The following is a 22,067-nucleotide window of genomic DNA, read 5'->3' on the forward strand; positions in this document are numbered from 1 at the left end:
CTATATTTTCCAGGAACTGAGAAAGAATTTTTGGTACCACTGTCAGGTATGAGAGGCTCTCTGTTGTGAGATACTGAAACTATAAATTACTTTGATTAGGAGAACAGAGGAACAAGAGTCTAGCAACACAACGAAATATCCGAAATTAGAGCTCCTGGCAGAGCCCTGAGAAGTCTGGAATTATCATTGTCCTACATATCATTATTTTGGAAAAATGGGAAATATGCTGAAAGACCTTCTCTGCATCAAAAGAGAGAGAACCACATCGTAAAACATTTCATACTTCTGTTTTAAAACAGCACACATTATTCTTTGACTTTGTGTGGTTTGAAAAAAAACAAAGAACCAGCAGATGGGCTCTTAAGTTCTTGGGGGCCACCAGACCACAGCACCAAATGAAGGGTCTGGGGGTCTGCTTACCATTTCCCACCTCTGCCAGGTCCCTCCTCAGCACTACATTAAAGACTAGGGAAGACTCCCATAACTGCAAACTCTGAAGTTGCATAAGGAAAATGGGCATTTTTCCAGCATGTACTAAATGCATCCAACAGTTCTCTCACAATAATAATCCAATGAGATGGACACTGTTATTATCCTTTTAACTCCCTCCTCCTTTAAAAAAGAATTCTCATTTTACAGATAAGCAGAGAATCGCAGGGAGGTTAAGTAACTTGCCCCAAATGCTCAAACCATCCCCACCTTGTTTTCCTTCACTACAGGGCTGTGCATGACCTCTCTGACTTTTGATTTCTAGAAGAGACTATATACTACTTCCGTATTTTCCATACAGGACTTTATACACTCAGAGCCAGGGGACAAAGCAAGGTTTGACTGAACAGTTTGTAAACAAAGAAAGATATTTTAAAGTTAGTTTCCATGGCAATGGTATTAGTCATAGTTGATGAGTTTTCTCAGCAACAAGGAGCATTTTGTGGAGTTCAAGGTTACAGAGAACATTGATAGACTGAACTTTTGCACTTGTGACAGTGCAAAATTAAAATGTGCTTCACTGCACTAACAATCAGTCATGGGATGTGGCTATTAAGCTCCTAAGGAAACTGGCTTCATACTGGAAGCTCTTAGCCAATGTTTTGTGTGTATAAATATGTAATAAGAGATGAGCAGATGATTGAAAATGCAACGACCAAGTGAGCCCATAAATACACAGTGTGTTCGCCATCTAAATCCACTGTAAGATAGAGGGTACTATGTCCTACCTTCCATTGTCAGAATTAGTTATTTCCCCTGACATTTCTGTTTCATGCTCCAGGAGTTGTAGTTGCAGTTGATGGCGTTCCTAAAATAAACAGACACTGATATTTTCATCAATAGATTAAACCAAATAGGACAGAGAATGGTTTCAGGCAATTTCAACACTAGTGAGTTCAAGTCCATATAACATCCCATAGGTTTTACATACCCACTCACAAGAGTCCAAACGAAGCTTAAAAATGTCTAATCAGTTGATGTATATTTACAGATGTATTTATGAATTAGAGACAAACATCCTCGATAAAGCATTCGAGATTTCTTTGTTTAAAAGTATTCTGTCAGCCTATGCTCAGATGTCTTGTGAAATTTATAGTTCTAAATAATGATCATCAGGGTCTACGGTCATGCCACCCTGAACGTGCCCAATCTTGTCTGATCTCAGAAGCTAAGCTGGGTCAGGTCTGGTTAGTACTTGGAGACCACTTAGGAATACCAGGTGCTATAGGCGGTAAAAATGAAATGAAATGAAATGAAATGAAATGAAATGAAATGAAATGAAATGAAATGAAATGAAATGAAATGAAATGAAATGAAAATAAAAAATAATAATGATCAGCAATACTCTAACTCAGTGGCCTGTGGTGCTGCAAAATTCTTAATTATTTTCTGTATCATTAACAAAAAAGGCTGTGGAATTCTGGTAATATCTTACACGTCAACAGGTATGTTCGCTTGTAAAAATGTATGTGGTAGTCAGAACAATGGCCTCCAATAATGTCCTCATCTTAATCCCTGAAACCTGTGAATATGTTGCCTTACATGGAAAAAGGAACGCTGCAGATGTAATTAGTTAAGAATCTTAAAATGGGGAAATTATCCTGGATTATCACAGCCATATTAGAAGGAGGATAGGGGATCAGAGTCAGAGAGAAACAAATGGGAAAACGTTACACTGCTGGCTCCAGAGCTGGAGGATGGGGCCATGAGTCAAGGAATACAGGTGGTCTCAAGAAATCAATTATGAATTAGAGAAAAGGCTAGGGAATGGATTCTCCTCTAGGAACCCAGCCCTGCCAACACCTTGATTTTAGGACTTCTGATCTCTAGAACAAATTCATGTTATTTTTAGTCACAAACTGTGGTAATCTGTTAAAGCAGCAATAGAAACTAATATCTATATCTATATCTATCTATCTATATCTATGTAGATATATAGATATCAAGCTGTGCATTAAGGTTTCTATACTTTGCTGTTTATATGTAAATTTAGCAGTTTACCAAAAAAAAGCAATATAAGAACCTGGGCAATTATTTCTCTGGACAGAGTGAAAAATATTACCAAAAAAAAAAGGCACAGTGCTCATCGTAATCAAAAGTGCACTAGAAATATATCACTGATTTTAGTGTAATAAATTTCTTTAAAATGCAGTTTACCAAATCCTGCACTATTTCGGAGATGATTCTACTTTAAGCCCTCCTCTAAGTACTACTGTGCCTCATATTTATTCTCAGAAATTCTCCCCAACAAACTCTTCCTGTTATACAGATTCTAAATCTCTTTTCTTCCAAATTATTAAAAGCAAATCTCTGAAAACTTAACTCCCACACTTCTGAAGCTGTAAGCTATGGTATGCCAAGGGCCAAAGAGGTGGGGGAGCGGTCACCCTGACAGGAAGAGTGCATCATCACTGATGTATTTAGAGTCATAAAGGAAGACAGACTTTTGGTGGGGTTTTGTTATTATCTCAATCTGTACGGCAAACGCACATCAGCTTAGCTTGGGCAGGTTGTTCCCCTTGCCCCCACGTGGTAGGCCACTGGCTGGAACTTTACATTAGGCTTGACATAATAGTGATGTACTTTGTATCAGTGAGTCCCTCTTCCAATCCCCCTCCAAAAAACTGTCATAAAGTAGGGCAAGGCCTAATTTATAGCACACTTTAAAAGTTCAATTTCTCTCTAAATTGCAGTACAATAAATCTTAAGTGTACACTGCATAATAATTTCTTACATCTGTATATATCTGATTACTTGGTGAAATCACCACCCAGACGAAGGAATAGAATATTATCTGTTCTGCAGAGGCTCCCTGGGAGAATATACTCATTAAAAGATTTTACTGACCAGAAAAGAAGTGGTCCAAATACGATGCTCAAAAAGAGAAACAGTAAACTCAGGTATATGGTAGAGAAGCCATTCAAAAGCATATGGTTTGTCCTTAAGCAAAATCCAAAAATTGGTGCTAGCAGGACACAGACACTACCACAGTTCATGCCCGTGCACACGTTGTTCACATTACTGTGTGACACAGATTTGGCACAATTCCTGATCTCAAAGATTTATCCCTGAAGGGGAAAGAAATGTAAGTTGGTATATCTAATCCTGGCTAAATAAAGCAAGCATTTCTCTAGCCCAAATGGAAAAGGAGATTTAAGGAAAGGACGATAAATTTTCAACTGCTAAAGAAAAAGCCATCAGGACTTGGGGAATGTTTTGTGTTACATAAATGTTGGGGGGAAGGGCCGGCTTTAACACCTTCTGGCCTCCCACCCATACACCCCTCATCCACTTTTCATGGAAATCGGTGGAGAAAAGCTGGGAACTTCCAGAATCGCAAGAGAACAGGAAGATAAGCTATAAAACAGGTCCAATTTTTAAAAAGCTGACTCAGAGGCAGACACTTAGGCAAGTCTGTAATAAAATAAAGTCAGAGTCCCAAATGTCTGAGTTCCTACTATACACATGCCACGTACTGTGCTTAGCACTTTGCATAGATTTTTCTCATTTACTCCTCACGAAAGCCCTAAAAATAAGAATTATGATTATTAGCATTTTATCACAGAGGAACTGAGATTGCAAAAGTCAAGTTACTGACCACAACTAGAAAGAGAGGCAAGACTCAAACCCTAGGTCTGATTCTAAAATCTGTATTCTTACCCACTACAGGGACGGTCTCTGTAAGATGTCCTGCCCAAACCACCTTCCCCTGCTACCGGCTCAACTTGCTTTTTTATGCTGAGGGATAATCTGTCCTGAGGGAGCATTTGCATTAACTAGCATCTTCTGCTGTTGCAGGAGAGCAGTAATGTGAGAGAAAGCTCTCCCAAGTTTCTGAAAATGCCCTTGTTGCCCAGTCTTCACTATTATCACCTCCGACCATTACTGACAGTCAACATGTCACTTATTCTCTTCAATAACAGACAGGATTCTGTTTTCCCAAGGGCTAGAGGTGAAATTATAATTGAGTTTGCTCAAGTCTCTCCTAAATAAAGATACTGCCTAACACGGGAACCCCCAGCAAGCCTTGAAGTTCGATGGCACTGAATGTAATGCAATTCTTAGTCTGGTTACACCTCACCTTGTCAGGGGAGGGACTTAGGCTACAGACATCAGGGGTAAGGAGACCTATTCTCAGAACCACTTGGAAGCCCAGGTGTTGACCTTGCTCACACTGTCATTCTCCCTCCCTCCATCATCAGCCTGGAGATTCTCAGCATCCAGCATGACATATGTGCTAATACACGGTCTTGGAAGGTCACTGCTATTCTGCAAACTCACATGCAGCTAGAGAGTCATTTCCCAGGAACCAGTTCTAGCTTGGCCCTCAACTACCACCCCTCCCCCAGAAGTCAATCATCACCTGGTAAAGGTCACCTTCCCCTCATTCTTCCCTTCCTTCCTTTTCTTTCCTCTCTCCCACCCCTTCTTCCCTTTTCTCCACTTCCCACCTAATCTCTGGCCTCCTCCCTTTCCTTAGGCTGGCTTCATTATCTCAACTGATGCCTTCCCCACCCCATCGGCTTGCTTACCTGCCCACAGAAAAATGTGGTGTCCCCACTCAACAAGTAACCTAAATTCATGCTTGGGGCCCCAGCAAAGCAGGGCTGCTAAAATATTTATTTTTGTAAACAATTTTACATATAATGTTTTTTTAAAAGGATCAAAATAGTCACCATGGGAAAATTTAGAACTTTCTTAGACTTCCTCATACTTTATTTTACAGTTTTGTCTTTTTTCTTTTCATCATAAATTGCAGGGATGCAAGGAATCAGTGTTCAGGGCATCTCAGACCTTCAGATAAGGCTGCAGAGGAACTGTGGAAATGCAGAAGCATCTGGTCAAGTCGCAATTAACAGAAGCTGTGTCTGTTACCTTTTCCATGCGCTCGATCAGCCTGTCCAGCTCCCCAATTCTCTGGTCTTTCTCTTCCAGGCTGATCTCTGCCACCTGCATCTTTTTATTGGCTTCTTCAATTGCTTTCAGAAAACTATTGGTTTCTTCCTGCAAAAGCAATACACTCTCCTCAGCAGAGCCATGTTTCCCTAGGCTACCAAACCAGGGTCCAAACAGCTCTGGCCTGGCTAAATCACAATGCCTCTTTAAATGCATGGCCCTGGGGCCTAGAAATATCTCACAGATCATGAAATCAATTTCCATGATTCTGGTTCTCAACTGTAAATAAAAACAAGTCGCATGGCTTTTTAGTGGGCCTAGTTCTTTTTTTTTCTTTATTTTCCCCTTGAGTCCTTATGTCTAAAAAGAGCCTGTAAATGTTATTTAGCCCTTGACTAGATGCTCAGAGTGTCACTATATGTGCCAACAATGCAAAGGGGATTAAGGCCAGATCTGGATTTGAATGCAGAATGCCCAGATCTTTCTCCCTTATTGCAAAGCACAAACTCAGGCAATCACTCAGCACATTTATTACGCCTGTAAGAAGATAAGTCAGACATAGAGTCCCTACCTTCAAGGAACTTATGCTCTCCTAGAGAAGCCAAGATGTGAGACATACAGCCCACTCTAAAAACAAGCACAACAGAAGGCCGCAGCAGAGAGCAGAGAGAGTGTAGGCTTCAAGGGCAGGAAAACTTCCAGCTATGTGAATGGGAGAGAACTCTTTCATGGAGGGGGTGGCATTTTCGAAGCTTTTAGGGAGCTTAGGTAAGATCAAGAACTAGGAAGAAGGAAATTTCAGGTAGAGAGAGCAAGTGGAATGACGAAGGACCCAGCTGCAGGTAAGCCCAGGATCTGCTTGGATGTTGGCAAATGGTCAGATTAGCTAGAGAAAGAGGTGTGTTTAGACCTAGAGATTGGGGACTATCCAAGGGAGGGGAATGAATAAAGGAAAGGAGAGAGAAGTGAAGAAAGTAAATGAGCAAATAATAAATTCCTTGACCCCTCACCAGTGAGAGTCCACTAACTCACTTCCAGGCCGAAACCCCATTTAACTCTCACCAACAATAATGAACCAAAAACTCTGTTATTTTATCGGCAGCATGGCAGACTTACCAGGAGAGCCTCTTTCTCAGCACTGTGCTTCTGCTGCTCTTCATGCAGCTTTTCTTCGTACTGGCTATACAGCTTCTTGGTCATCTCTCTCATCACCTCAGCATTGGCTTCTTGGGAGGACTCTACCTGCAAAAAGACTCATTTCAGAGGGATGGCTTTGATTTTGAAGACAAGTAAATAATTTACTTGTTAGAAAAAATTAAACTTCAAAAAATTATTTATCAAACCCGCTCAATGGGAAAAGAACAGTCTTTTCAACAAATGGTGCTAAGACAACTGAATAGCTGCATGCAAAAAAGTGAAACTGGATCCCTAATATACCATATATAAAAGTTAACTCAAAATGGATCAAAAGCTTAAATATAAAAGCTGAAACTACAAAATTCTTAGAAGACAACATAAGGTAATCCTCTGTGACCTTGGATTAGGCAATGGCTTCTTAGATATGATACCAAAAGCACAAATGACAAAAAAATGAGTTAGGCTTCATTAATATTCAATATTAAAAACTTCCGTGCTTCAAAGGGTACCAATAAAAAAGTGTTGGGAGAATATATTTAAGAGAATAGGAGAAAATATTTGCAAATCACATATCTAATTTCTTTGTATCCAGAATATATAAAAAAATTTTATGACTCTGATAAAATATGAATAACCCAATTAAAAAGTGGCAAAGGATCTGACAGACACTCCAAAGACATACAAATGACCTATAAGCACAAGAAATGATGCTCGACATCACTTGTTATTAGGGAAATGCAAACCCAAAAGGAGATACTAGGATGATTATTATCAATAAAATAGTAACAGTGTTGGTGAGAATGTGGAGAAATTAAAACACTGACTAGTGGGAATGTAAAATGGTGCAGGCATATCTCTAGATGACCTTTCATATTGTTTGACTTTTTCCCCCACATGCATACATTATTTTTAAATTTTTTTTCCTATATCAGAAAATTGGGGAGGCCTTTGAAGAGAAGCTGTCCACGTGGAGTTGAAGCTGTTCCACTGGTTGTGCTGGCCAATCACTCACTAGGGAAGACTGAAGCTCATATAAACAATCTGGACTCACCCTGTCCATGCCTCTGTGCTTTCCAAAATGTTGCATTTGGAAACATTCTCACCAGGTTTAGACAGCACTAAACTAGGGGCTCCTAATGGCTTGGGCAGACCGAGCTTAGGAGATGAGAAAAAATCAGCCAAGGTGTGGGCAGAGAGGGCTTAGAGTGGAGGTGGCCGGTATTTCCTTTCTGCCCAGGCCCTGTCCTTGCCTATGATCTTCATGTCATTGATTTTATGTTGTGGAAGGTTTGTGTCCCTTCCTACCAGCTTATTGTTTGTTCCAGAAAGCTGAGCCTGCTGGATATATAACTTCTGGATAAGTAAAGTATATTCCAACCTCAATAGGTTACATGTTGTTTACTTTAAAGATGTCCTCTAATTCTCCCTTCTCATTACTGGGCAAGTTTTGATAACCATGAAGCCAAAAATGAAAAATACTGAACAGAGATTATCATCAGCTGAGACCCAAAGCATCCTGTACTCCGTTTCCACTGCAAACACAGACTTCTAGAAAGGGCTCTGAACTCTGATTCCTGTTTGCTCTGTATTCAGCTCATGTGAAACACTGAGTCCTATATTTTTTTATTTGGAGGGTAAAGTAAAGCATCAGTCTCTAAAACAGGCAACTATAGGCTGAATTTAGGAGCTTAGTCTCCTTAGAAGCAGCCAGACGGCCTGCCACACTGCCTAATGATGTCCCCAGATGCCTGATGCCACATAACCTCTGGAACAAACAGGAATGTCCAGGATGGACACATACAGTAGACACTCAATACATATTTGTGGAGCAAATGATAGGACAAAGATCCTAAGCTGAATAAAAGACTTAAAACACCAATTTCAGACTTTCTCAGCAACACATCTCTTTTTTTCAAAGTAACTCTCACTCGGAAATACAAAATATGAAACAATAAAGAGAAGAGCTGCCCTATTTGATGTGAAAGCAAAGAGGAGCTGATTACTCAGCTAGAGCTCTCAGGCCCCCTTCCCGCCTGCGGGAAACTGTGTTTGGCCAAGCGGACCATGATGGCACAACCCCATGGGGCGGTAATCACGTAGACTACGTAGTACAGTGTGGCAGCCTCACTTCTCCATCAGAGGCAGCCCACAGGCAGAGGGACCACATGTCCCCATCTGTTCCCCTAACTAAATTCTCAATAGCACCACCATTCACTCCCAAGTATATTCTGGTTTGAGCAGAATATCTGGATGTTCTACCCACACAGTACTCTCCTCTAGTATAGCCTAAGGCTGTGCTGAACATGATTTGAAAACCAGAGATTTAAATAAAAATAAATTCATTCAGGAAATAATTTGTCAAGTGCCTTCTATGAGCTAGCTATTTGTGGGTCTGTTCCTGCCACAGGGTTGAAAATCTATCCATGTTTCGAATTTGGGAGGAGCATCAATTCTTCTAGCCATGAAATAAGCATAGCCTGGTGGGCAAGAGGAACATTGCCAAGAGTCCTTGGTCACCCATCAATTTCTTTCTGAGTGCTCTTCAGCTCTTTATTGTCAAACCACACGGAAGGGGGTTTGACAATAAAGAGAAAATATAAATTGTGAAGTCCCAGACCTGTGGGCATCCCAAGTGCCTCTCAGTACGTTAACAGCAGTGTCGTGATGACCATCTCAGCAGCCCCTGAGGCCACTGGGGCCAAAGCAGGAGTGCCCAATGAGAGCGCCCCACATACAGGCCATCCCCAATCTGAACTGATGGCTGTGGACACAGAAACTTCCTCAGTGCCTTCACACGAAACCCTGCAGGGTTTGCCACAAAAGGGTGGAGAATTCCAACTATGAGGACAACAGAGAAAAGGAAATAGAAGAATTGAAAATGGGAGGAGAAAGAGCAGGAAAGAAGAGAAAAGGTCAGGAGGGAGTCTACATGTGTGCCCATAGTTACCTTCATCTTCAGCAGCTGGTTTTCAACTTGTGCTACCTCCAGCTGCCTCTGTTTTTCCCGCAGCTTTTCCATGGATGCTTCATATGTCTGCTGCAAGTTTCTGATCTGATCCTTAATGTCGCTATTTTCCAAAGTAATATCCACAAGCGTTTTCTAGTGGGGTGCAAATAAAAACAAAATCAGATCTAGTGGTGTGAGAAAACATTGCCAGAGTCATGCACCAGGACATCCCTTTGTCATTAGCCACTGAGGAAGCTGTCAGGCCACAAGAGCGGCTAGCCCGGGACCCTGGTGACTGAGGGACTGAGGACCCCCATGGAGGTGAAGAGGCCTGCTGCCCTGCAGTCGCGAGGGCCCAGGATGTCCCCATAACACTCCGCAGCTGCTGCCAATACCACCTGCCACTGCTTAGAATGGACGGAAATGGATTAAAACAAAGTTTTTCCAAGGAAAAGTTTTCATAATACATCATTTCACATGGGGAAAAAAATGGGTTTGAAAATAGTAATTACAGAATAATCCCATTTTGAAAAAAAAGTATAGCATTTGTTCAAATGTGTTTATACAAGGAAAATTTTAAAAGACTAGTAATAAATTCACCAAAATCCAAATAATAGTTTTCCCTACATGATAGAATTATGGATGACATTTATTTTTCTCTTTGTGTTTTCTATATTTTTCAAATTCCCACAGTGAAAACAGAAAACAAAATGTGTGTTTTGTAAAATGGAGATGTTCTCCTTTTTTTCCTTATAGGGGCTGTCACTTCTGTACTTCTAGACTGCCTGCCACATGGTTACTGTGATGCCTGCAAATGCGTCATCTTCCTCCCTTAGGCAGAAAAGGGTGGCTGATGAAGGAATACCAGGGTGTAACAGAGTTCGGTGACTCAGATAAGTGCCTGACAAGTGTCAAAACCCTGGTGATTACTGTTCCAGGCCACCCACCGGAGCAAGAATGTTTAAATTAGTATTGCTGCTATTTAATGATTCGGGTTCTACTTGGTTAACCCTTGTCACAGAGAAACGGCTTCCAGAATCCAGAATTCCTATTATTGGACACTGGGCACCTTCTACCACCTCCCCAAGTCATCTAAAACTTTAAAACAAGAAGATCTGGAGACTCCGATGTCAAACATACTTCCTAGCACCTTTTTCCTTTTTGCAGATGATCAGTCTCTGAAGCTTCCTCAACTCCTTAGCCTCCCTCCATTTCGGATAAACAGCCTCATTCCTTAACTTACTTGAATCAGAGAAAGCATTTTCAATGGTGGTAAATATGGAAGCCAATCAGAAACATGGAATCACAGAACATTGAAGCTATGAGGGGCTGGAGAAACCACCTGGGCCAACCAGCCACTCTCTAAGCCCCACCGGCTTTACAGATACTGCTCTTATGCGTGTGCACCTACATCTGGACCAAGACATCACGGTTCTAGTCCAGTATCTGCCAATAGCTAGACGCCTTGTTCAAGTCATTTCCCTCTGTTGGCCTCAATTTGTTTATCCACAAAACAAGAGGGTTGGAGATCATCTCAATAGTTGTTTCCAGCTCAGACATTCTATGAACTAGAACCAAGGGTCTTGGCTCGCGGTCAATAATAATGAAAACAGGGTAGAATGGATGATGGAAGGGGCTGGGGCCTTGCAGAAATCTTCAGACTCCAGTTGAGTTTCCTGGCTGTGAGATGGTGACTTTCTTTTCTCCCTTTTGTCCTCCTCTTGTACTCCCCCCTTCCTCCTGTTTCTCTCCTTCTCCTTCTTTTTAACAATGGTTTTTAATCTTTTCATTATAAGGCTCCTCTGTGTGCCCTGGACTGAGAGACTAGACCACAATTAGGAATCAGTCGGGACACCTAGGTTATGGTTGACCCTGTTCTAACAGCTGACCTCTGAAGTAAATGTCAAATCAGAAATATCACAGGTGAGAAAATCCAGGAACTTAGTACAGATATCAACCAGGTCTGAACTCACGTGAGGGACAGCATTTCCTGGTTGGCCGGGAGTGAGATGTCCAAGAGCGAAGGAAAGGGATCCTTGGGGAGCCACCCTGATGGCAGGAGTCCGGGAAAACAAAGGCTACTGAACAAATCAGACCCAAAGCAGAGCTTGGCCTGAAGCCATGGGAAAACTGGCATGCTCTATGGAGAGCCAGGAAAAGGGTGGAACACAGTGGCCCCACCAGAAATGGGCGTCCCAGACAAATCCAAACAAGGGGCCCACCCAGGCCTACAGTGAAACAGTGACCTAGCTTTGTGGCACGGCTGCCACAACAGTTGTTACTAAAGAATATTAGGTTCCAGGGGAAGTGGATAATCCTAACATGAAAATTTGTTTGCTTATCCGATATATTATTTATATAGAACCAGAAAGGATATGAAATAGCTAGTGGAATTTTTAAGAGGGGGGTAAAAAGATAAGGGCCAAATAAAGTTGGAGGATGGACGGAAACTATTGCTCGCATATTTACGAACTAAAGTTAAGAGATGCTGTTTCAGGTGAAAATAATGCTTTGCTTTGAACATTTTCAAAGTAATGTTAGGTAGGGGGGCTCAGTTGGAAGAGTAACCATGGGCAGCATCTGAGGGGTCAACTTCTAGCAAATCAAATTAATCAACAGAGCAAGCCCCTTAAAGTGGGTTGACAACACACATTCACTCAAATGTAGGATCCTGAGGCTTTCTCCTTCCCTGACTGGTATTACAAGAGACTCCTTAAAATGCACATGATTTCTTTTAATGCAAAACAGTTTCTAAAGTAGGAAAAAGTGCTTAACTGCCTTTGGGAGTTACCTGCCATGAATGAATACAGATTGCCTTTGATTAAGTCTGTCTTTTCTGTGATTGGATAGAACTCCCTGTAACACAGGAGACACCAGGAGGTGGGGGCTGATGTGCTGTGTTAGGCACTGACATTTAAGACCACTTGGGTATCTAGTGGAACAAATGACATCTCTAGCACAGAACTCAGGATCTAAACCCCCATTTTAACGAGGGCAAAAACAACTGCCACGCAGTTGGAGTCTCAGCTTGGAAGGCCTTCCTTACACTTCTTTCATAGCCTTCACTGTGGCCATGCTTAAAGGGTTCCGAGTAATGAGCCAAGGACATTCTGTGAGGGCACCCGATCTAACAGTGAACAGAGGAATACCTGTAGATCAATAGAGTCTGACGCCAAAGCCGAGTTCATGGCATTAAAACTGTCCAGGGCTGACGACTGTGCTTGGATGTGATTCTCCAGATAGTCCTGCTGGGCATGTGAAACCTGGACAGATTGAGGAGACAGTTACACAAAACCGATCCATATATACCCACACTAATCTCTGGTTAGGCTGAAACTTCCTCCTGATAGTAGCCCAGCCACTTCAACGTTATTTCAAGTACAGCTTTAAATTAAAAAGCCAACATCTGCATGACCCAGAGAGCAGAAAGACAGGAATACTTTTCCTTTGTATAGTGTTTACACATTCGCCTACCAGGCTTTACTTATTCCTCACGACAACACTATGTGGCAGCCAGACACTCCCCTTTATAGGAAGGAAATAGAATCAGAGAAGGTAAAGGATTTGCACGCACAAAGCTAAGAAGGGGCACAGCTGGAACTAGAACCCAGTTGGAATATCTTCTTGTGCCTCTTGCTCATTCTACTCACCACAGAAAGAATATACTTCGGGCTCACCCAATTCTCAAGAGTTGCTTTGTGGCTGTTGCTGCTGTTGTGTTGTTTTGTTGTGTGTCTGTGTTTGAGAGAGTTCATTGGAGGCCAATCTTAAGCTAAACCTGGATATAGGTCTAGCTGGATATAGAGAGGCAGAGAGGCAGCAGAGTTAGGGGAAGGGTTCTGGGCAGGCTCAAAGGCAGACTCCTGTGGGAGCCCTAGAAAGCAGCCCGGCATGACAGAGCAGGCGGTGCACTCTGAGGATAGAAGAGAGAATTGAAACAGCAGGCCAGGACCCAGAGCAGGTGGTATGTTCTTGTTCCGGGTTGTGTTCATATAGCAGTAATTTAGCAATCAATCTGTGGTGTGGCCTGGAGGAGGAGGATGCTGTAGGCAGAGAGACGAAGCTCCTGTGACAGCTCTCACACAAGAAAACAAGGGTGTGCAGAGACTTGTTTATGCATCTCTTGCAAATCCAATCCTTTGACATTAATTACAGTTGTTAGTGTCTGTCAGTGGATAGCAGAGTGATTTCCATAAGTAGGTGAGAATTTTACAAATCTCTTCCTACATGCCAGTGAGAATGGGCAAGGGATATGTTTACAAACCCCTGCCCCTAAATTGAGGCAGTAGGTCATCAATTAAGCAGATAATCTCATAGCCAAGACAAAAAGTAAACTCTAATACATGACTGTTTTAACTGTGCGATTCTTTCCTGCCATTATTAACTTTTATAGAGAGTATGTCATATATACAGGGACTTTTATGGAGACGATGTCATATATACAGGGAATTTCTTCAAAATTATTAATCAGAAATGTTTTAATTTTTTTTTCTCACAAGCATTAGCTTGTTTAAACCAGAGAAAGGTTGTTTTTTTCTTAAGTTTTTAAGTAAGTAATATATTCATATAGTTCAAACATTTAGGTACACACAAAAATAAATCTCCCTTCCACTGCTATCCCATCTGCTCAGTTACCACCTTGCCCACTCTGCCCCTCAATTAAGAATTACTGTTTATTACTTTCCTGAGTATCCTTCCAGCAACTTTTTGTGCACAAACAAAACAATCTAGATATATTTATTCTCCCTTCCTGTTTTATATAAGTAGTAGCACATTATAGATATCTTCTTGCATCTTGCTTTTTCAACATGTATAGTCTTTGCAATCTTTCTGTATCTCTCTTTGAAAAGCTTACTCACTCTTTTTTATTTATTTTTTTACAATTCTATGTATTCTATTGCAGAAATATAATTTATTTTACTTTCCCCTTCTTAATGGACATTTAGGTTTCCAATCATTTTACTACTACAAACAATGCTGTAATAACTAAACTCATACGTGTCATTTCACATATGTGATAGTTTACCTATAGAATAAATTCTTAGAAATAGAATTACTGGGTCAAAGGATATAAGCATTTGTAATTTGGGTAGATAGTACCAAATTGCTCTCCCTAAGAGTAATGCAAAATTACACCCCAACCAGCCAGCTGCCTGTTTCTCCACAGCACTGCTAATAGAGTGTCTTGTCCCACTCATGAAGTTTTGCCCAGTCTACTAGATTAAAATTACATCTCAGAATGGTTTTAATCTGAATTTCTCTTATTGAGAATGAGGCGGAGCATCTTGTCATGCAATTAAGAGCTCTTAATCTTTCCTGTAGTATTAATTATCTGTAACAAATATTTGCCTATTTATGAGTAGTAGCCTTTTTCTTCTTGATTCATGGGCACTCTTTAAATACTCAGAAAATCATCCTATTATCTATGACATGAAGGGCAAATACTTTTTCCCAGTCTGTCATTTCACTTTGACTTTGGTGTTTTTGACAGCACAAGTTTTTCATTTTAATGTGGGCAGTTGCCAACCTTTTCTTTTGTAGATTTGGGATTACATGTCATAGTAATAAAAGGGTTTTCTCACTCCAAGAGTACAAAAGAATTCACATATGTTTTCTTCTGGCACTTTTAAGTTTCATTTTTAGCGTTTAAGTCTTCGATCTATTTGGAATATGTTCAGTTATAAGTCTGACTCAACAGCATATAAGTTGTCTAAACAGCACATATTGACTGGTCCATTTTCCTTCCTTTATATGAGATAATACATTTGTCATACACTGGAGTATATTTCTTGCTTTTTCATTAATGTCATTTAATTAATGTCATTAATTTATGTGCTAATACTACACTGTTTTTTTAATCTCTGAGGCTTTTTCAGTTTCTTGTAACTAACAGGGCTAGTTTCTCTCATTGTTTTTTTTCCTCAGAATTTCCCCAACTCTTTATATTTATTTTCCATATACCTTGAAATCATCTAGTCCAGTTGTAGAAAAACAACATAAAATAAAAATGTTGATATTTTAGGGTTTTATTAAATTTGTATATTCACTTGATAGCATTGACATCTTATGTTGAACCTTCCTTTCTAAGCACATGGTACGTCTTTCTACTTGTTACAGTTTACTCCTAAATATTTCGTAATTTTTTTGTTGCTATTATTTCTTCTAACTGGTTTTGTTTTTTGTTTTTGTTTGTTTTTGTTAATTTTTTGTATATTGAGCCTCTTTGTATCCATTAATTTTTTACCCTGCTACTTTACAGAATTCTTTTATTGCTTATAGTAGGTTTTTTTTTCATTGGTTCACTTGGGCTTTCTGGGTATATAATCATATAGTTTACAAATAGTGATAGCTTTACATCTACCTGTCCAGTTTTTATATCTCTAAAGTTATTTCTCTTGTTTAATTCCATCAGCTAGTATCCCAGATATAATGTTAAATAATAATAGGGATAGCTTGTTCCAGACTTTGGAGGGAATGCTTTGAATATAAGGAAGAGCATTCTTATCACCAAAAAAAAAAAAAAAAAAAAATTTAAAAAAAAACTTTATGATAAAATTCCCTAGGTTCATTTAAAATATGATTCCATTCATAATGAACATCAATAAACTCAGGTATCTTCAGACGCTAGCCACTCAGGAGAGGTTCTAAGCTCTACCATCACTCCATATTTCCAAGTCACTGAAATATTGACTTACGGACAGTTCCTGGGTGATTTGTTGAATCTTCTGTCTCATTTCATCATAGTCGCCATACATTCGCTTCCTTACTTTTTCCAAAGTGGCTCTTACCTGCATCCCACAAAGATGCTAGTTAAAGATCAAGCTATAACATTTTCATGCAAGATTTCCAAATCTTTTAAGAAACCCTAATGAGAAAAGGGCCCCACAAAAAAAAAAAAAAAAAAAAAAAGAATCTTAAGAACATGAAAATTTGGGAAAATAAGGGATAAGATCACTACCGATTTCTAGTTAAAAACCAAGAGAATTCTATTAAGAATAATAAATATATTGTGACTATATATAACTATAATTATTAAGAAACATTATAATTATTAATAAATATTAATTATCCAAATAATAAACTATGAAGAAAAATGTTTTGTTGAAATTCACCCATCACCTTCAAAACTACATTTGGGCAAAGTTTGCCTGTATCACACATTTTTACAAGGAGAAAAATATTAACAAATTGATTTCAAACATGTGGGCTAAGAGGATTAGAAAACCAAAAAGCAAAGCAATCTGTAATTTCCCTATCTCTGCTCTGACTGCCAAAGAGCAATTAAACGTCTGGAATATAATGCAGGGAAGTACAAGCCCTGGAGAGCCCATAAATTTGGAAGTCAGTTAATCAACAATCACCAATAATACACAAGGCACACAATAAAACAAAAGTCAAGGTGACCCCCAAAACAACCTATTTACAAAAACACTATTTAAGATTCTCTATAGTAGTATCTCCAGAGGAGTCACAAGGTCTTAATTTTTTTTTTTAATAAAAAAATCTTACAAATGTCTCCTCCCTTCTGGTGCCCCTAGGAGGGACAAAAGCTCAGGGAGCCTCAGCTAGAGGAGGAGGTCTCACAGGCGCCCCCTCTAGGGAGGCTCCGGAACTTCTACTACAGGAAGGGCTCAAAGGCAGCAGTTTGGTTAGAATGACCTGTAGGGGACAGTATGGGGGGAATTGACCTTGAAGCTGTATTTACAGAGTTAGCATATTTTAAATTAGACTTTAAAATAGACGTGTTTATTAGGGGTAACCAGATATTGGTGGAGATTTTGGCAGAGGTGGGGGAAGAGTTAAGACTCTAAGCCTTCGCCTGATGGAATTCTAATAATAGAATTATTAGAACTGCCATTAGCTACAAACGTTTTGGGAAAACAACGCCAAAAGCACAATTTTTCATTCTGGGCAGGCAGAATGGCTCTCATCCGTGGCCCCGAGATGGCTCTCATGCTGCTCACCAGTGGGGAGTAGGCGGGATCTTGAGCTGGGGGTGGCAAAATTGCAGGAAGCCAGCTGGGCCAGAATCGCTCAGAGTGAGAGAGGACAAACAATCCCATAAACATGCTTAAGAATGAACAGATCAAGGATGGATTTGAAGCTAGCTACAGAAGGTGGGACCTGGAAATTAATTATAAGTTGCAGAGCACGTAGATGTTGGCAATTCTTGTCAGAACCACCCCTGTAACCAAGGTTTATGTCATCCTGGTTCACAACCGGCCTGAACCTGCTGTCTTCGTCTTGGGAGGTTTGTGACTCTCCACTCTGCTTAGAAAGTTTACTTCTAAAGCAGTGCCATGTTACCCGGGGCATTTAAAGGAGGAAGGACTAAGTATTTCCATGAGAAAAATACAGGGGACTAGAAATGTCCAAGCTGCTCCTATACATGAAAAATAAGAATGGCTAAAAACTATATTTGGGAGTTAGGAGGACTGGGGACTTGAGGCTGGTGGTTGTCACACATACCCTGTGCGTTCGTGTACGTTTACCTTTTTTGGCTTTGCTTCATTTTCTCTGTTAAGCATTTATTATTATTAATTTTAATCAAGACAAGATTATTTTTTATTCCTTGTAATTATACAAGTATCCAAAACTTTCAAGACATACTAAAGAAGGTGCCCAGATATTTATTATTTTTGATATTTGTTCTTTTCAAATACCCACACAAAAGCTAACAACATGACTGTGATTTATCTGCAACCCACTAAATAAAATGGGGTACACAGAGCTAAAGGTTTGACTTTAGGGATCCCTTATCAGCCCCATAATCTATACATGAGAAAACTGAAACCCAAAATGGGCGAAAGTTTTGCTGGGCCAAACAGAGAGTTGGACTTTGAACCAAGGTCCATGGGGTGCTTCACTGCCCCCGCCACCCACGAGCACCTTCTAGTCCACAGGTCAGGGTTTGGGGACCATCAGTGTCAGAGCAGCTCATTTTCTCTATGTATGTAATCACTCTGAGTTGGTCAACAGAGGCATTGGTCAATCTACAGAGATCAAAAGAACCAAAAAGGAATGAAGATAGATAATAGATAGATGACAGAGAGATTAAAAGAAATTAAAAATTTAGAAGAAAAAGCTCCAAAATGCTAACATCTGCTCTCACTGAATGGTGGAATCATGGGTAACTTCGTTTTCTTCTCTGTACATTTTTGTATTTTCCAAAATTTCTCAAAAGAACATGAGTTTAAAAGATAAGAAATATAATATTAAATACAAAGAAATGACACTGATTGGTCTGAGTTGAATAACGACTATTATAGTTGACTTTTCGGCATCTGTTTCAACCCAAGTGATTGGTCTGAACCACCCACGATCATCCCACTCCCCTTACCAGTGATGGATCTGGGGATGGGCATGGGACCCAGTACTGGCCAGTGAGACATAAAGAGAAGCCTAATGGAAAGCCTCTAAAAATTAACCAGAGATAAGTGGCCTCTTTTCTTCCTCCAGACCCTGTCATGTTTTCAGACAATGCTATGAGCCTGAGGCTGAAGGAGGAAAGAACCACGGGAAACTCAGAGAAAAGGACTGGCACCTGGATGTGCTATGCTTGGAGCCCACCTACCCCGAGACTATCCCACATGAAACAAATTTCCTTTTTGAGTTGGCTTTTCTGTTATCTGTAGCCAAAAGCACCCAAATGTATACAGTTGTCCAAACTCATGCATTAGGAGTGTCCGATATAATAAGCAAAACCACGTAAGAGCTGCCATATCATACATAGAAGAAGAAAGCCTGAGCATTCTTACTTAGTAACATCCAAAAGCTCACTCTATACCTCATTGCAGAATTACATCTATACTTTTAACACTACCATAAAGATATGTAGAAACATTTCCATCCAAAATGATAATGCTAAGAATTCTTCCAAAATGCCTTGTTACGTTTACATCAATACTTCCAACTCCACCCTCTCACATGCTATAAGAGTATAAACCAGAAACAGAAAATCCTTAAATGACTCACATCTTTGATGTAGTTCATCTCTTCTTTCAGCTGATTGGTGGACCACCCATACACCACCATTTCTTTCTGCTGATTTTGATCTGATCTTCGCACCACACCGTAAACAACCCCTTGCGGAAGTTTCCTGGTTGGTTCTCCATTGCTTGGATCAGGATGCTAAAAGAGGGTAGGAATAGAGAAAAAACAATGACTCTTTAGGGCAACTGGAAAAAGCTATAATTGCAGGCCCACTGCATGTGATCATGCAGGTTGCGCCCAGCTCTGAGGTGCCTGGAAGCAGTGAGAGAGGCCGGCAGAAATCCAGTCTGGCCTCTGCTCACCATGTTGCATCTGGCCTGGGCAGAGCCTGCCTTTTCCCTGGAGGAAGAGCACCTTTTTCTAATTTCTACCACAGCTCTGTCCACCCACCGAGCAGTGCATGTGCAGGGCCCCACCTTCCCAGAGGGGGCGCCTTTTTCTAATTCTCACAAAGGTGCCAGATAGACTTGGGTTGTCCCCAAAACAAGAGCAAATGTCTGAACTCTGACAGCCTTGGTAATTCTGCTTTTCCTCTTATGTCAGTTCCTCTGTATACCTTCAACCTCACCACTAAATATGTGGCCTGAAATGCATATGGTTGAGATATTCAGAAGAAGATGGTGGCTGCCACCTAGCAGCCAAATTGTCCTCTGAGGTCAGGACGGATCCTGGGGTCAGCTCTGAGAAAAAGGAGGTGGAGTGAGCATACAACCTGTCATGAGCGTTCACGAAATAGTTCTGAAAACACGCAGAGAGGCATGATTTCACTCCAAAAGAATCTTCCTGCTCCTTAATTCCTTCAGTTAAAGCTTTGGTCAGTGTTGAAATGTGAAAAACCTTGGGAAGAGGTAGTATGTCCAAGTCCTAACATACTTTTCTAGAACAAAAGCTCAAGAGGCAGGAGAAAGGGAAATTAAGACTTATTGAGTACATACTATAAGCTAGAAATGTTCTCTGTGACATAGTGATGGTCCTCTCCACTTGATAGATGAGCAAACTGAAGTGTAGAGAAGTTAAATAACTTGCTTATAGTCACACATCTAGATTCAAGGCCAATTTTGTCTGACACTAAGTATACTTCCCCACACTGCAGGCTCTGTTAGAGGTAGAGGGACAGTATAGGGGCCTCCCCAACAACAAAGAGAAGGAGCAAGGGAAAAAATCAAGACCAGGAACTAAGATTCATAGACAAACTGGCCTCTGCCCAGTTTTTCCTGGGGTTGATCCTAGTACCTCAACAACCACAGTACAGAAGCCTGAATTCCATAATGGCAACTCTGCTTTCTCGTTAATTTTTAAAGCACCATTGCATAAATTCTTCCCGTGTACTCACAAGATATTTTTTGACATACGAAACTGTAATTTGCATTTTAAAATCACTCATTTGTAAAGGAATAATGAACACTTTATGATCCCATTCCAAGTTTGTAAAATAAAGGAATTCTAGAAAGATACATGACAAACAGTGAGGACCTCTAAGGAAAGGACAGCAGAGTGGGGCAGGGGTGCTAAAGATCAGGATAACTTTCAATCTTTTCTTTATACCCTTTTGTATTGTTTGTTTACAATGTGAGCTTTCTAAAAAAAAAAAAAAAAAAAAAACACAGTCATTCATGGTTCCCTGCCCTTCTGCACATACTTAGGAGAAATGGGATAGGAGAGGCTGTGACACTCTGCCTTTGCTTCCAGAAAATGCTTCCACTTGAGTCTCTCACACTCGGGTCCCACAGGCACTGAATGCAACGCTTGAAATTTGTACGTAAGTTGAAGTAAATGGGCTATTAAATAGCTCTCAGTGTAGTGACAAGCTGGGATTAGACATCCCTGAGTTTATGAGGCATATAATTAGGAAGAGGAAAAGCTCTATGAAACTCCCCCTATACCAAGAAACAAAAGCATGCTCTTTCAGTCACAGGCTCCACCTAGTTCCTGCAAAACAAGCTGATGACAACACAAGGCTTTGATGAAATGCATTTTTGTAAAGCAAAGGCTTTCGCAGGTGGATTGGCTTGCAGGAAAATGCTCAGGTGGCGGGATACAGAGGACTCTGCCTCCCTGCCCTCATTGGGAAATAGGGACCACCACCCATGGAGGAAAACGCAAACAAAGCCAAGGACAACAAGGTCTGTGAAACACTACTCTAGAGGTTGTGGATCTAAGTTATGCACAAAGGAAGACACTGAAGATTCATTAAGTGAAAAGTACTGATTTTCATATCCCCAATTTTTGTTTTAAAAATGCATGTTTGTGCGTTTATAACATCGAGAAAAGTGGAATCCAAACCTTTAGTGCCAGATTCCCCAGTAAAATGGAATTTTATTTTTTCCTTTATACTCCTTTGTACTGATTTTTTTTTTTTTGCCAAAAAGAAAAGACATTATTTTTGAATTAATAATTTTTAATTTCCAAAGAACTAAAACTATTACAAAGTCAGGTTCTAAATGAAAGATCCGCAGGGAAGGGCCCAGCACAGGGCCACCAGTGTGGGCCACTCCACAAGGAGAGGATGCCTGAGGTAGCACGAGGGGCTGCTGGGCGGTGACCAAGAAAGGGAAGGGACATTTATGAAGGAGAAGGGGGAAAATATTTGTCATCTAGCCACTTT

The 22,067-nt window shown here is 40.5% G+C and overlaps 1 protein-coding gene across 2 annotated transcripts in view; it reads right to left on the bottom strand.

The window, feature by feature from the left end:
* Positions 1 to 22,067, bottom strand: part of MYZAP (myocardial zonula adherens protein) — an 86,253-nt gene that overhangs the window by 42,205 nt on the left and 21,981 nt on the right. For both annotated transcript variants that reach the window (XM_039865484.1, XM_039865485.1), the window contains exons 3-9: positions 19,445 to 19,600; positions 16,165 to 16,257; positions 12,619 to 12,732; positions 9,470 to 9,622; positions 6,502 to 6,627; positions 5,365 to 5,493; positions 1,218 to 1,297 (exon numbers count right to left, since the gene is read on the bottom strand). In XM_039865484.1, coding sequence (XP_039721418.1) covers positions 1,218 to 1,297; positions 5,365 to 5,493; positions 6,502 to 6,627; positions 9,470 to 9,622; positions 12,619 to 12,732; positions 16,165 to 16,257; positions 19,445 to 19,600 — 851 coding nt within the window. The remainder of the gene's footprint in view (positions 1 to 1,217; positions 1,298 to 5,364; positions 5,494 to 6,501; positions 6,628 to 9,469; positions 9,623 to 12,618; positions 12,733 to 16,164; positions 16,258 to 19,444; positions 19,601 to 22,067) is intronic.

Source organism: Pteropus medius, unplaced genomic scaffold, assembly GCF_902729225.1.
Source record: "Pteropus medius unplaced genomic scaffold, Ma_sr-lr_union100, whole genome shotgun sequence".
In the NCBI taxonomy this organism is placed as follows: Eukaryota; Metazoa; Chordata; class Mammalia; order Chiroptera; family Pteropodidae; genus Pteropus; species Pteropus medius.